This window comes from Poecilia reticulata, linkage group LG20 (genome assembly GCF_000633615.1).
Source record: "Poecilia reticulata strain Guanapo linkage group LG20, Guppy_female_1.0+MT, whole genome shotgun sequence".
Classification (NCBI taxonomy): domain Eukaryota; kingdom Metazoa; phylum Chordata; class Actinopteri; order Cyprinodontiformes; family Poeciliidae; genus Poecilia; species Poecilia reticulata.
The window spans coordinates 15,693,391-15,709,277 of NC_024350.1; the positions used below are offsets into that span (position 1 = coordinate 15,693,391).

General features: G+C 36.6%; 2 protein-coding genes across 3 annotated transcripts; both read right to left on the reverse strand.

Moving 5' to 3' along the window:
* Positions 1 to 366: 366 nt before the first annotated feature.
* Positions 367 to 5,828, reverse strand: LOC103456560 (solute carrier family 22 member 13-like). The gene is made up of 10 exons (XM_008396193.2): positions 5,422 to 5,828; positions 5,218 to 5,321; positions 3,886 to 4,040; positions 3,528 to 3,699; positions 3,326 to 3,446; positions 2,423 to 2,517; positions 2,119 to 2,333; positions 1,844 to 1,952; positions 565 to 759; positions 367 to 468 (listed from the first exon to the last, which is right to left on the reverse strand). Exons 1-10 carry the CDS (start codon positions 5,794 to 5,796, stop codon positions 405 to 407), a joined length of 1,605 nt encoding a protein of 534 aa, XP_008394415.1. The 5' UTR covers positions 5,797 to 5,828; the 3' UTR covers positions 367 to 404.
* A 4,475-nt stretch (positions 5,829 to 10,303) lies between these two features.
* On the reverse strand, positions 10,304 to 14,745 carry LOC103456559 (solute carrier family 22 member 13-like). 2 transcript variants are annotated; one of them, XM_008396192.2, is made up of 10 exons: positions 14,340 to 14,745; positions 13,379 to 13,482; positions 13,126 to 13,280; positions 12,335 to 12,506; positions 11,732 to 11,852; positions 11,566 to 11,660; positions 11,278 to 11,492; positions 11,027 to 11,135; positions 10,728 to 10,922; positions 10,304 to 10,663 (listed from the first exon to the last, which is right to left on the reverse strand). In XM_008396192.2, the coding sequence occupies exons 1-10, from the start codon at positions 14,712 to 14,714 to the stop codon at positions 10,588 to 10,590; spliced, it is 1,617 nt and encodes a 538-aa protein (XP_008394414.1). In that variant the 5' UTR covers positions 14,715 to 14,745; the 3' UTR covers positions 10,304 to 10,587. The 2 variants fall into 2 exon arrangements, with proteins under 2 accessions (XP_008394414.1, XP_008394413.1); XM_008396191.2 differs by having other exon boundaries at positions 10,304 to 10,669.
* Positions 14,746 to 15,887: the final 1,142 nt, after the last annotated feature.

Genomic DNA, 15,887 nt, shown 5'->3' on the forward strand with positions numbered 1-15,887 from the left:
CAATATTTTATATCACATTCAACTTCCGCTTAAAGGCAACCTATAAAAACACAAAGGTTAATATTTTTTGATGATCTATCCAAATGAAAACAAAAATGAATTTTAAAAGTCTTGGGAAGCCTAGCATTGGTTTCCTAAGTTTATTAAATGTACAAATGTGGAAAAGTTTGGATTTTTGTCAACAGAAAATCATTTAATTAAAATCAAATGAACTTATAAACTATAAAACACATTTTTAAAAGATAAAGCTGCCTTGGATGCTGCGCAACAGTCATTAAATGAGAACATACCACATTAAACATATTTAAACAGTTCCTCCTAAAATGTTTTTTTTTTTAGTTAGATCTGTTACAAATGTTAATAAATGATTAAGAAATGCAACAAATTATAGTTTATATTCAGATTTATAGTTTCTCCTCCATCCCTTCATCGCAGCGTTGGCTCCCCTCTGGTGCATTTGTGGATTTTCTATTTCAAAAACACAAACAAGCGACACGCGTATTAATTACGGTGCAATGCAGTGAAAATAACACATGTTGCTATTAGTCGCAGTGCTCAGCCTACTTCAGTTCAATGTGGTCTTGGAGTTCGACATTGAGTGTTTCAGGGAGCAACAGGCTGAAACAACCAGCAGCCATCGGGATGATGCCGTAAATCACCATGGGAACGCTATAGTGGTAGGCCTGCAAGAGCTTGACTAGTGGTGAGAGGATGCCCGCCACCCGAGCACACATAGAGTTCACACCCATACCGCTATGTCTGCAAGACAGCACAGCCAGAGCTAAAATGAGTTTGGTTACAATAGTCAATATGACTCTAATTAAATATGTACTTAACTCTACACAAGAAATAAACAAAGCTTTATTTGGTTGATCATTCCTTTTGTGGAAATAATATTTATGTCACTCCTAAGAAAAACCTGTTTATTTCTATTTTAAATGATGCAATACTTGCATGGGAAATTCATTTGTGAGTTGAGCACTAATGCCAAACAACTCTTCTCTACACAACCAAATATGTAACGTAAAATATGACATTCACAGATATTTGATTCTGTAAATAGCTCTTATTTACAGCCTCCTACCTACCCAGCCATTAGAATTGGATTAAATTTTCAACACCAAAACTTCAACTATCACATTTTTTCTCATTTTACATTTGTATATTGCAATATAATATTTTGAAAGAAGCTTGGTGACACACTACATGACTGTCACAGTTTTCAGAGATTTTGGAAAAGACAAATTTTAGTGCCTTGACTTGGTTATCTCAGAAGATAAAAGGGTTTTTAGGCCAGTGCATCAAAACTTGTCTAGGATGAAAGTAAGGAACAAATTTACCACTAGGTGGCGGTAATGTTACTTCCCTAGAAAATGAAAGAAAATGCTGTTTAAAATAAGATAACGGACAAGTTAATATGATTTGGACAATGTTGTCTGTATTCTTTGTTACACTTATGGTGAGAGTTTGCAATGTGAATTTGAAAGTTTGTTTATTGAGTTTGGAATGTTGGCTGGCATCTAAAAATGTAAATATTTCTATCTGAACAGCTAATGTTATGTTTGGGCTGCATTGCACACATACACATTAAGAAGCCTTAATAAATATCCTATTCTATGTGGAAACATGTAATTTAGAAATGTTTCAAATATAGTTATAACGATGCAAACATACAAATTAGTTAGTTGTTTGTATTGTACTGTATTGCCGGGAAATAAGTGAAAGTTGCGTCTGCTTTTTAATTGGGTGTTTATTTCAATGCATATTTTAACCAAATCAGCTTTTTTTCTTCTTTTCTAGACTTCACAGTGTATTTAGTTTTTTAAGGAATAAGCAGTAATACCTTATATCAGTAGGATATAATTCAGCTGTATAGACATAGGCTGTACTGAAGGCAGCTGTAGCAGAAAATTTTCCCATCATAGCAATGACTGTCACCAGCCAAGGTAGGGCTGGTGGGTATAAAACAAATGTGATTAGCATATTTAAAAAATAAATAAATAAATAAATAAATAAATAAATAAATAAATAAATAAATAAATAAATAAATAAATAAATAAATAAATAAATAAATAAAGTGTAAGAAAACCGCCAACAACAAACAGCTAATATGGTTACCTCTTGGGACCGCAGTGGCAACCAAACAAGAGATTCCTCCAAGGAAAAGGAAGCCTGCCTGACATATTCTCCTCCCAAAACGCTGAATCATAGTCAAACAAGCCACATTGGCAGGAATTTCAACAGTGCCAAAGATGAGCTGGGTGAGGTAGATATTTAGGCCGAAACTCCCTATATTTAGGCTCAGTCCATAAAACAGGAAGCTGGATGCAAACCTGAAATCAGATGCACCATTAGCTTGACTACTGTCATATATCTGCACATGGTAACTTTTTAAAGCAAATGGATTCTTAAGGAGACAAACCAGTTAAAGCTCATTATTAGAGTGCGTTTCCTCAAATATGATATGCGGAGGATGTCCGTCATGTTCTTTCTGTCCGGGATAGTTTCCAAATGTACCTGAAATGTTGAAAATGAACTTCAGGAAAATTTACACAAAAATACAGTTATAGACATTTTAGTGTTTATGGCGTTATTTAGACAGTGCATCATCCTAACCTAAAACATTGTTATGAAAGACGTGTATGTTATAAAAAACAGACGAAATTTCACTTTGCCTTTTATCTGATGCTTTGAAATTGGCCTCTGTCTCTTTAATTCTCCCACAGGAGGAAAAAGGAAATGACATTGCTGGAAATAGGGGATCTGGTGGGCTTGTCCCATCAGATCATCAATTTATGAAACCATACAAAAAAAAAAAAAAAATCAAACCTTGTAAAAACGCACATGGCGTCAGTGTGACCCTGCCAGACCCCACACAATTTAAAAACTCATGCATGAACTCATGCAGCTCTTACTTTAATAACATTGCAACATGATATAAGCTAAAAAAAAAAGTCAATTATACCTAATACTCTCCACCTCCTTTAAGTACTTCACTTACGTGACTTCAGATTGCTTGTTTTAAGTTAATATAATCCCGCTTGATTCTGATGAAGTGAAAGATCAGCCCAAAATAGTTTTGGTCTTTGCTCTGACAATGAAATCCTAAACTGATTGTCTTTTCTTTGCTTCAAATGAAACAATTCAGGCCAAGAAATCAAGCTTAGTTGGCTGTATTTTGTAATGTCACAGAAAAACTTTTTATATTTAAAGACGCATGCGAAAACATAAAACTGTGGATTCAAAACCATCCAGGCAAATATATTAATATCAGGTCTGAGGAAGACATTCGAGGTTTCTGAAGTTTGACATGTGGATGGGAAACCTTTTCTAGCAGATCTCCTGGTACTCTTCGTTTGTTAACTTTGGCTGCCCGGCGGAGCTCCTTCACGGCCTCCTCCTTCCTGTCGTGCGTCATCAGCCATCGAGATGATTCTGGGAGAAACCTGTCGAGAAAAGACCTCCAATGCAACTAAAGACTGCAAAAGCAACGTTTTAGTTGGCGATGCAATTTTTCTGCTACGAACCAGAAGAAGAGCAACAGGATTACAATAAGAGGGCTGAAGAGCACAAGTTGCAGGATCCTCCAGTTTCTGATCAAATATGCAACACCGGACAGAATCATCTGTCCGATTGAAAAGAAAGCGATGATGGTCGTTGTGCAAAGAGCAGACTTTGAAACGTCAGACCACTCCACCGCTGGAAACCAGATTAGGAGAAAAGTCACTTATGGTCATAATTATGTGACACTGGTGAAGAGTAAGAGATTAAAACGTTTGTAATGTTAAAACTGTACCTTCATACTGTGCTTAGAGTGAAATACATAAGATCTGTGTAAGTCAGGGTTCAAGCAAAACAAAACAAAACAAGAAAACACTGACCTACCCATGACACATGTGTTCAGAATAATGACACCACCCGAAGACCCACATAAAAATTTAAAGATTATGTAAACGTAGATGTTTGGTGAGAAAGCCGTAATCACTCCAAACAACAGTAGAAGGAGAATTGAAAGCAGGACTGCAAGTCTTCTACCAAACCTAGAAAAGAAAACAGAGCTTTATTAGAGGGCAAAATTGAAAAAAGAACGCAAAGAAATCACACATAATTCTTGATTTGATTTTTTTTTTAATCATAAAACTCAACATTAAATTTAACATTAAGTTACAGATGGCCTTCAGGCATATCAGCTGATCTGAAGTGCTTTGCATATTACATTCCCAGTACTTGTTTCACAAATTAAAATATTTAATAGTGCACGAGTAAGGATTCCTAACCCCATTTTGTCTGTAAATAACAATTTCCATATTTCTATGTAAATGTCTAATGCAGCCTCATAAGCACCTTTGATGTTTTGAGATTAGAGTTGCTATAAGATGGTAGAAGTCCACTTTACTCATGTGTGCTATCAGACATTCATTCCTGCACATTTTAAATTTTACAGGTAAAGGCTTTTCCAGTCAGATTCCTTCATTTCTTTCATCACCGATTATAAAATTCTGAATATTTAAGGCTAAAACTTTCACCTTTGGCTTTATTTTCTGCAAGTTCTACAAACTACAAAAAAAAAACAAAACAAACACAATGCCGTCAAAGTGGCTTCCGATGAGGCTGTGATGTAAAGAGCTATTTCACATTTTATTATTTGTTTATTGTGATTTGGTATCAGAACAAACAAATACCAAAAATCAAAAAATGACATCATGCCCATCAAATACCAGACCTGATCGCCCACCACTAAGTCACGGTCCTTCAAATTTTATAAATATTTGTCATAAAATTCAAGGTGTGCTGTGGAAAATCAAAAGAATAAGTAATTTAGATATAAATTAAGATAAAAAAAGCGCCTCTTTTCTTTTTCAGTTAAAATAAATATAGACACAATCTTTTAAATTGGGGAGTAAGAAGTGAAGTCTGTAAATTCGGTTATTTTTCCCACAGTTCCACCCAAACTTAGTCAAACCTGGAATATGACCAAAAGAACTTCCAGACTTTTCCAAACTTCTCAGGACTGTGCAGAAACCCCGAAATAGTCTAATATCCGATAAATCTAACATCACATTACACTAAAATGAAAAACAGTCTCAGTATATTGACTAAGATAAAAAAATAAAAGCGTTATTTCCCACAATCGGTTAACCTGGAAATAATAGCACAGGGTTGATATTAGTACCATGAGTTCTTCCCAAAATGGTGAGGTAAAAGGAAAAGTATTACCTGTCAGAAATAGCCCCAAACACCAAACATCCAACGAGAATACCTGCCATGAAGATGGACTGCGATGCCTCGATTAACCCACTTTTGCCGCAAACTAGATCAAACTGTAAACAAAAGCAACTGTTATTACAGAAGAAGATAAAAATGCACTAAGAATTCCAAGGAGAAAGCAAGACTGTAAGAAAATAATGGATTTTTGCTGACGTCTGTGACAAGGCTCGACGCTCCTTGTTGAACCTCGTAGTCCCAGCCACTGATGCATTCTGTTGTCCCGTTGAGGCCATGTGCTTCAATAGTCTCCAAATCCAGATCCACGGGGGTGAACATGACACACGTTTCAAATCTCCCATCCCGGTCCACCGGGATGGTGAGGTTTCTTTGTCTCTCTTTTGTCAAGTTTGCACCTCTCTCCAAGATCCAGTCCGTGTTGCAGCAGTGAGAGAAGCTCAGTCCCGCGAACACCTGACTGCTGACATCGAAAGCCGGGAAAATGCTGGGTATGCATAAAGCAACAAGCAAGCTTTTCTGAAACAAGCCAAACTCCCCGACCTCCTTCAGGACGTCTCCGAAGCTGCTCATCTTGGCATGTGGCACGTTTGACAGAGTTCTCCTCGTAGATGTGCACAGTAGAGACAGGTTTAATATTTAACTAAGCACAAATAAGATAGTCCTTGTCACTGCCTTTGTAGCTCTTTTGAGGGGAACAATGGGTATTACGACAGCAATAAAATGTCAGATAGAGATAAAAACCATGTTATCATAAAGCTGTGTTATGAGTGAAAAAAACCGGAATCAATAAATTAAAAAGGCATTATTAATCAGTTTTACAAGCGCGCAACAGGATGATCAAAATCTGATGATATTCAGCTCAATATTTACAGCTGTATATCATCTGAATATATACAGCTTTCTGTAAATATTCAGATTTGCAGGAAGGTGTAAATCTGAATATTTCCATGGCGACACGTAAGTTTAAACTTTGTTTCATCATTGGCTGGACCTACACGAAAGGCAGATTTTATGACTTCACCTGCAGCGTTTTGCCATCAGATATTCATACAAATTATAGGTTTCTTCTAAAGCACTTGGTATTCTAACATTTTTATCACTTTTATCCAAACAATAAAGTCAAAAGAAGTAATTTATGCAAACTATTGGGTGAACATTATTTATGACTAATCATAAAGAATTACAGAACATTATTTAAATCTCTTATTCATCATATCTACTGTGTTGTTCACACACACATATGGCTTAATAATCAGTCATAATAAAACCAATAATTAGTTTAAACTGATTTATTTGGATTCCTTCAAATCCAAATAACATACAGCCACAAGACCTTTTTTTCCAATGTAATAGCACAATAAATACTAATTTACAAATTATGAATAGAAAGAAATTATGTTGTAGCTTTTTCATTAACAGTGCATATATGTAGCACTTGTGCTACACCAATAATTTATGCAGAGGGTCTTCCAGTACAGATTTAAAATATTTTCAGAATACATTATAGTGTCCAAGGTGTTCACATTTTCCTATTTCAATAAATAGCCGTGCATGTATTTGATTTATTTATAGTAACAGTATGTATTTTGTCAAAAAAAATAATGCACTCCTTGGCGAAGACAATGATGAAATTCTGAAAGATGCAGCAGGATAAAATATGTCATATATAGACGTGCATATCTGGTTTTGAGAGCTGAACTCAAAACACTTTTCTGTGTATTCATGCTTCATACTCTGAAGATTTCTGGTTTTACTGGCTCCAAAATATTATATTTTGTTTTTAAACATGAATGTGTGCACCTCTCCCTAACTAAAGAACCAGACATTTAGCATGCAAGTAGTAGTTAATGTCACACAATGTGCTATCAGCACCAGTTTGTGACACAGCCACAAACTGGTGTATAAATGTTTGTGTGTGATCACATGAAAACTTTGGTCACCTGAGTCTTTTTAACTTGTATAGTAGACCAGAAGGCCACCAAAAGTCATGATGACGAGAACTAGAGTAACATTTCTTTATGAACGTAAACATGCGAACGGGTAAGCACACAGCAGACCTTGGAAAAACAAACGGGATTGACTCGGCATGTTTTCCAATTCAATGACCACAGCAGGTAGAGTCAGCTTCAAAAATCTAAATGAACTTTACACAGAAGAGAAAATGAACTCACCCGTAAACCACCCTGTCGATCTGTACAGCCCCTGCAATGCAGTGGTTTTTTTGGGGTTTTTTTTCCCACTTACAATCATTAATAAACTTTAAGTTTTTAGTTAATGATTACGTCTCGAAACAAACAGGATTACAATACTGTGAGACTCAATAAGATTATACTTCTATCTTTTAGAAGCTAATGCGTTCATATCAGTATTTAGCTCCTATGTGTCATCAGCTTTCCCAGGTTGGGTTTTAAGTACCAGGTATGTGTGAGTTCAGGTGAAATTTGAGTCACTGTGAAGTAATTATCCATGCCTGGGAAGCTATTGATTTTGCTCATGTTTGTTCTTCAAATGTCATTGTATCTTGCTGCAGTTTTGTTTATCTGTCATCTGTGGTATTTGGCGCCTTCGCTCTAGTAGTTCACAGTTCATGAACATTTTTCCATGGCACACCTACAGTGTATCGATTGATCATTAACTCTTCCCTTTAAAGAACATAATAAGATAAGCAGTAAGGTAAGATGAAAGTCATTATGTTTATGAACTTTTTTGATGAGGTTAAAGGTGTGGGATATGTTACACACGCATTATATTGTGTGTAATATGTATAGATACAAATTGCAGAGGATTAAGATGTGAAGATTATCATCATAAAAAAAATCCACAACAAATGAAAGACTACTTTGTTTACTCAATTCTCTAATTAATTGGTAATTTGATTTGATAGCTAAAATTATCTTTCAACAGAGCATTTTGTTAGGAAGTGTCACAAAATGTCCCAGCCAGGATCCCTTAATCTCACAACTGGAGCGTAACTAAAGGACGTGTGAGATGATAGAAGATTTAATAGGCTCAGGTTTGAATTATAATTAATACTATTTAATCCTTTTGCTATTCCACCATAATTTGATTTAATTTCCACATCCTGGGTGGGTATCTTCTTCTAGTTGCTTGTAACAAGGTGGGGTTTTTTTTTATAGCTGAATCTACAGTGGAGATGAAGGATTAGGCAAATTAATAACAAATCTTCCAACAGGGACAAAAATCAGAAGCATGGACTGCGTTGAGGTTTCAAACAACTGGATCTGATTAATGTTTGTCTGTGACGAATGTAATGCACCAACTCGATTGTGAAAAAAGTTACGCTATGAAGTCAAGCTATAAAATCATTTGGTCTGCCATACAGTATGTCAGTGTTGCACAAAGCTGCAATAATTAGACAATTATAGTAATAATGAATACATTTGAATATTCAAAAGTTACTCTGTTTTCTTAACTCAGTTCACTTAGTGACTAATTACACAAAGACCGACGTTTTAAGCCTTTCAAGACGGTTTAAGACTAATTTTCAACTTGTACTTAATGAAACCATGACTTAATTTCTTAGATGATCAGAGTATTTATCAAACCAGTTAACATTTTTCATACAGAAATGTGTGCATGTTTAAATACATGATTAAAGGTTATTTTCAAAAAGTGACAAACAAGCCTCACTGCAACCCACAGTTTAATCATCTGTTAATAATAACTGTATAATACCACCCAGTCTAGGTCTCTGTGCCAGTAATAAAAGTTTCATTTAGCAGAAAATTAGCTTTGAAGCATTAAGATTTTTCTTGTCATTAAGAAACAGCAACTAAGGTGTTTCTTTGCCAAAACAGCAGATGCAGTCAGAGACAACTGCTTTCAGTACAACCATGTTGCTGAAGTAAGGAACTTGAGCTTAATTTACTCATAATTTGGAATTGGGTCATTTATTCTGGATTTGTTTGGTTTGCTACTGTATGTGGAGCGAATGTGCAGATTAGCCCTGTAGTTTTTTGAATTTTCTCTGCCATAAGTTGTCAACTTCATTGCAGACCCTTTAGAGTGAAGTTCAGTTGGTTCAGTCACAGGAGGCACTGTGGGCTTGTCAACTGCTGCAAGTGAAGCTCGAGCATTATTAATGTTTTTGTTCATGATTTCCGCAAAGAATGTTTTTGTGCTGAATGATAACTTCACAGTCTTTCTTTGTAGATCTCATAAACCAGTGAGTTTTTGAAATGCTTCCTTTCACCATCCAACTGCTAACTTGGCCTCCAGGATCAGGATCAGATGCTCTCTTCATTTCTGACATGATGAGAGCTACAGATGCACAGCGGCGGGGAGCGCTAACTGAACTAGTAGTTGCACTATAAACCTACAGCACTAATCACAAACATTAGTTCCACTAATGCAAATGTGCTATGCTTACATAGTATTTAACAGGAAATAGATTTGATCTTATCTAACAACTACTTTTTGCAATTTTATTCCTGAGGTCAGAGTCACTAAAAGGAACCATCAGTCAGCGTGAGTGTGTCAGGGAGGTAGGACCATTGTTTTTTTTTTTGTTGTTGTTTGTTTTTTTCACTGTATTTTTTGGTTTTTATATTGATAATTAATAATATTACAATTACAGGTGATAAAAATATATTTACCTTTTTGGTTGTTTGTTTTTGACTGTATACAGTGAATAGCTTGCAAATCCACCTATCAATATAAGATCTAGTTATTATAAAATAGGTCACTTCGGAATAATAGTTAAATTAAGTGATGCAAATAAATAAATAAATAAACAAGCAGCACACAATGATTGTATTCAATCATATGTTCACATATTATTATATTGATATAGCTTATTCTGTCGTGGAATCAACTTGGAAAAAACTGTTCACATATAGCAAAATTAACAATCCAAACGGTACTGTTAGTGTTTAGGACTTGCAAATATCAGTTATATGTGTCATAATCAATCATAATATCTCACGATAACGGTTTTCTTCTGATAACAACTAAATGATTAATGTCAAAATAATTGCTCCATCTCTTCTTAATGGTTTACAATACATATATATGCTAATAATAAAACACATATGTAGACCTGTTTAGGACCTAAATATATCACACAGGCAGACAGAATTTGTTTTATTTTCACTGCTTTTCTGCACATAACTGTCAAAGACGCATACTAACATTTACATATCATTAAAAAGAAAAGGGAAAAAGGTACTAAAAGTACTATAATTTATTAGTGACCCATTGTCTTTGGAATGTCAAAAAAATAAGATTGTAACAACTAATAAAATGTGACACATAATTCAAATGATAAACTCTACAGTTAACTCAATAAAAACATATAACTATTACATCAGATAGTCATAATGCCAGTCACCTCCGAAACAATCACAGTTTTGTGCTCTTTTCTTCTTTATCTTCTTGAGCACAGGATCCTTTCTCTGTGATTTCATCAGATGATTTTCTGAAACTATAAACAGAAGCGAGTGATTAGCAAGCAGCATAAGCCAACTGGTGGGTTAACTCACTCGTTTTCAGCAAGGTCCTGCAGCTCGGCGTTGCGAGTTTCAGGCAGCAGCACACAGAGACCACCAGCCACGATGGGGACAATGCCATAAATCAACATGGGGATGGTATAATGGTAAACATCCAAGAGACGGATCAGGGGAGCAAGGATTCCTGCCACTCGGGCACACATGGAGTTCAGACCCACACCGTTCTGCCTGTTGGGACAGAAGATCAAGTGGTCAGCTGTCTCATCGCTTCAATAAAGCTAAAATGATAAAGATGGATCCTTAGTTTTGCCTTCAGGTCATTACTTTCTTACCTCAGAATGGTGGGGTATAGCTCTGCTGTATAAACGTAAACTGTGGCAAAACTGGCAGTGGCTGCAAATTTACCCAGAACGGCTATAACTGTGATCACAATGGGAAGATCTGACGAGCAAACGAATTATATTTCTGTAATGAGGGCTGGACTTTTTATAGACATAACCATTAGATGACCTAATGGCAAAATAATTGAAGGGTGATTGTGATTTTTTTTAAATCGAACATTTCAAAGCCAAGATTGTGTTACCTTTTGGTATAACAAGGATGCTAAGGCAAGCCACGCCTCCAAACAGCAGGACTCCTCCTTGGCAAATTTTCCTTCCAAAATACTGTAAGAATGGCAAAATACCCACACGAGCAGGAACCTCCACTATGCCAAAGATGAACTGTGTGAGGTAAATATCCAGACCAAAGTTGCCAACATTGAGACTTAGTCCGTAGTACATCAGACTTGTCGCAAACCTGTTAAGTCATGACAAAGACATTAAGTGACCTCATAAAGTTAAAGCTACTAAAGTGCCAGCTGGATACGTACCAGACAGTGCTCATGATGAGAGCCCGTTTTCTCAAGTACGATAACCTGAAGATGTCCAGCATGGTCCCCTTTTTGTTCGCACCCATGTCATCCAGCTGAAAAATTGTGGGTGTGATTAGTGAGCTAGGTTTCTGGTAGAGGTCAGAGTGTGATTGGTGGGACTCACTTTCTCTAGCAGCTCCTCTGGCACTTTTCTCTTGTTCACTTTAGCGGCTCTCCGTACTTCCTTTATGGCCTCCTCCTTCCTGCCCTGTGTAATGAGCCAGCGAGCTGACTCTGGAAGAATCCTGCTTGACAAATAAGTCTGGATCACAAACCGTGCTGTTTGTTTTTATTGTTTTTTGTGGCTGTTTTCAGCTGCATGACGTGTTGAAAGATACAGCATATTTCTATTAGTCACCAAAAAAAGAGTTTGCGGTTTTTAAACATATTGGTCACAGTCATTTTTGTTGTTTCATTCTCTTGAGGGAAGAAATTTGTCTGCCTCCATCCCCTCTGCCTGCCTTATGTAAAAGACAGTCATGGTGTGGTGGAAACTAAAGAAGTTCCACCCATCAGTTTTTATTGAGGTCACTCGTTTTCAGCAACTTCAACTGTTTTAAAGTTGAAGTTGAGAAGCTGTTTCAAATTAAATAATCTGGTCAAGTTATTTTAAATCATGTTAACATGTTGATAAGTCATAAAATCCCACTTTTTTTTTTTTACTCAGGTTAATACTGTGGAAATCCTACCTGTGCCTACTTTTAGAGGCAGTCATACAAATACTAACCAGTAGAAGATTCCCAGTACGAGGATAAGGGGGCTGAAGAGCACCAACTGCAGGATCCTCCAGTTGCGGATGAAAAAAGCAGCTCCAGAAAGTATCATCAGTCCAAGAGGAAAAAATGCATGGCAGATGATGGTGCAGAGAGCAAACTTTGAAGAATCACTCCATTCTCCGCCTTTAAAGGAATATTACAAGAAGTGTGAAATCAATTATCTATGCGGCGTAATTTCCAGACTATAAGTTGCCGCTTCTTCACGCGCTTTGAACACTGCAATGTGACTACTGTAACGCTTTTCCCCAGGTTTTCAAAAGGCTGGAGTGCTGCCTGATGAAGAGGACAGCACAAGCTTACGAGTGAAACGAAAGTGACATTGAGAGCAACAAAAGAAGAGAGACTGAGGGAGTGTGAGTGAGGCTGTTCAATTCCGACACTGAAGAAGACTACTTTGGTGGTTCTAGTGTGCAGGAGGAAGATGTGATCAGGGGCTTTTTCTGGTCAGCCCCTGAGGTTTCTTGCTTTTTAAGCAGCTGTGTTACAGACACTGTTATGGATAAAGCATGTAGGGTATGTAAAAAAAAATAAAAATCTTTCTGTGTAAATATCTCGTGTTACAACATCGACATCTGCAGCTTATAGGCAGATATGGCCTATGTATGTACACTTTTTTGCCTCTTAAAGTCAGTTGGTGAGGCTTACATTCAGGTTTTCTCAATAGTCTGGAAATTACGGTATTGATTGGTATAGATTGTGCACTCGAACTAAAGTTCCCATTAAATTCAGCTGTGAAACCTGCCAATGACGAAGGCATTTGCGACAATTCCAGATGTTGAGAAGCCGCAAACAAACTTGAGAGCGACGTAAACGTAGATGTTGGGTGAGAAACTGAGTCCTACTCCAAACACAAATAAGATGAGGAGCGACAGCAGGACCACAAAGCGTCGGCCGAACCTACAGAGAGGAAGGCTGAAACGTTACACATGTCCCTAAAGGTTAATTTTGCTAGTTAACTGTTCCCTAGTTAATGGTTGGACACAAATGGTCATCACCTGTCAGCCATCTGTCCCAGAACGAAGGCTCCAACCAGCAGACCGGCCATGTAAATAGACTGAGATGCCTCAATGAAACTGCTTCTGTCGCACACAAGGTCAAACTGACAACAACATTGAAGAGACATAAAGAAAAAATGAGTTATACTTCATTTCTCTAAGTTTTTTTTATCCTTTTGCTTCAGCTACTTTGATATATCCTACTTTTTGGATGCATTAATTTGTTATGAACATGGTTACGCAACACTTCTTTTCAAAAGTTATTATACATCTTGAAACAGTAAGAAATGTGATGTGAAAGAAGTTTCTCTGATCAGAAGAAACAACAACTAAACTTTTGAGCCTACATGTAAAAAGCTATGGGTGAAGGAAAACCACTGCTTCCACTGTCTTCATCATGTTGCTGCATGCCTCTTTGATGTCCTTAGGTACACCTCATATAATGTGTTTTCGTCATTTCCCTTTTTATTCCAGATATCTCAAGTACCAAGAGCTTAAAGCAATGAGATGGATGGAATCTCCAGTCTTTAGACTCTGAGCCTCCCTCCACTGTTTAACATCTTGTAATCTGTTCAAAGGTTTTTACATGTATTCTGTCATTTAAAAAAAATGTATTATATGTATTTAATGCCTTAAAGTACCTTTAATTGTGTATTGTTGTTTTTTGAAAGTGACATTTATAAATCTAGCACTCACCAGTCTGTAAAACCTCTTGTAATCAATATGTGCAATTATATTTTTAGCCATTTGTTCTGTTTTACTATCAAGTCAAATAATTAAAAAAAAACATGTCAACTAACTTTAAAGTACTTTGTGTCATAATTATGCACTTTCAGCAGATCAGCGTTCCAAGGTCAGCACTTATTTAGCGTCAGTCAATCATTCAGTGACAATTATGTGGCATTTTGCAGACTCTCAAAAGTTATCTCTCTCTCTGTCGAGCTGCTCAAGATTTCCTTACCTCTGTCACAATGCTGGAGGCATGGTTGGGCTTCTCAAATTCTGATCCGTTTATGCATCTCGTTGTTTCGTTAAGTCCGTACCTTTCAATGGTTTCCAGGTCCAAACTTACAGGTGTGAACATTCTACAGCTGTCAAACTTCCCCTCGCCGTTAGTGGGTATGGTGAGGTTTCTTTGTCTTTCATCAGTCAGGTTGGGTCCCCGCTCCAAGATCCAGTCGGTGTTACACCGGTGCGGAAAGTTCATACCTGTAAACACCTGGCCGATCACATCGAACCCCAGAAATATGCTGGGTATGCATAATGCAGCCACCAAGCGTTTCTGAAAGAAGCCAAATTCCCCGATCTCCTTCAAGATTTGCCCAAAGTTGCTCATAATGGTCTCCTAAAGTCCTCAGCAAGTAATGAAGACAAGGGACAGCTGTGGTTTCAAGAAAAGAGAATGGGTCTCATCCTTTAAGTTAATGTTTAAACAAGCAATCAGTGTGCTTTTATGACCTGTCAAATTACTAACAGACCAGCAAGCAATATTGTCAGATATGAGCTATCAGGGTTTCTCCTTTAATTAACAGCACACATGGTTGGTAATAATATTTAACAGACTCCAATGAAACAACCAAAAAGTATTCTTCATTCTGTCCATGTAGACCTAAACTTAACATTGTGCCAAAACAAACAAACAAAAAAAGCTCCACATCAGGGCAACAGTTATACTTATAAACTCAAATGAGGGCTTATAAGTAAAATTAGCAACTGTTTGAATACAGACATGTTGGCGCTAACATGTAATACTCTTCTTTGGGTTTCATATTCTCTACTGTAAACTATCCACTACAACACCATGCACGGAAGTAATGAGTAAACCTTAGAGAAAATTCAAATGTTATTGCTAATTATTGGAGTTCTGGACTTGCACTTCGTCCTGATCTGTTAATTCTTTATTTCTATTTAGTGTTTGTCTTTAAATCTATTTTGATCAAATTTTCTTGTTTAATTTGAAGTCACCATTTTCATATTGTCATAACCTGACAGTAATTTTGATATGGATTAATATGGACAACTGTCCAGAAAAGCCTTACAGGAGAATGCACAAGATTAAATAATAATAATATATAAAAAAATAACTATCTTTCGTTTGTGTCTTGAACAACTTTAACTTTACTTTTATTCATGCATCCCTGCGTCTTGACGAAGTAGTCTCTTGGCTGCTGAGTATGGTGAGATTAGGCTCTTTCTGCTGCCAATCACACTGAGTACTACACTTAGTACTGATTGTGCATAAATGTGTAAATGTTATCATGGGAGGTCACAAAGTTTCCATATAAACATAAAATGTAACATGCAGAATAATTTTTCTTCTAAAGGCATCCACAATTAGTTACAATAGACTTTATTGGGGAAATATTTATTTTATATGTAAACAAAACAGTACAGTATTAATACTGTAGGCTGTTTAACCTTCCTCTGGTGTTAGCTTTCTCCTGCCATCTGTAGTGTTAGCGGGTCATTTTGGACCCGTGTATTAAATCAGCCATAAAATGCCCTAAAA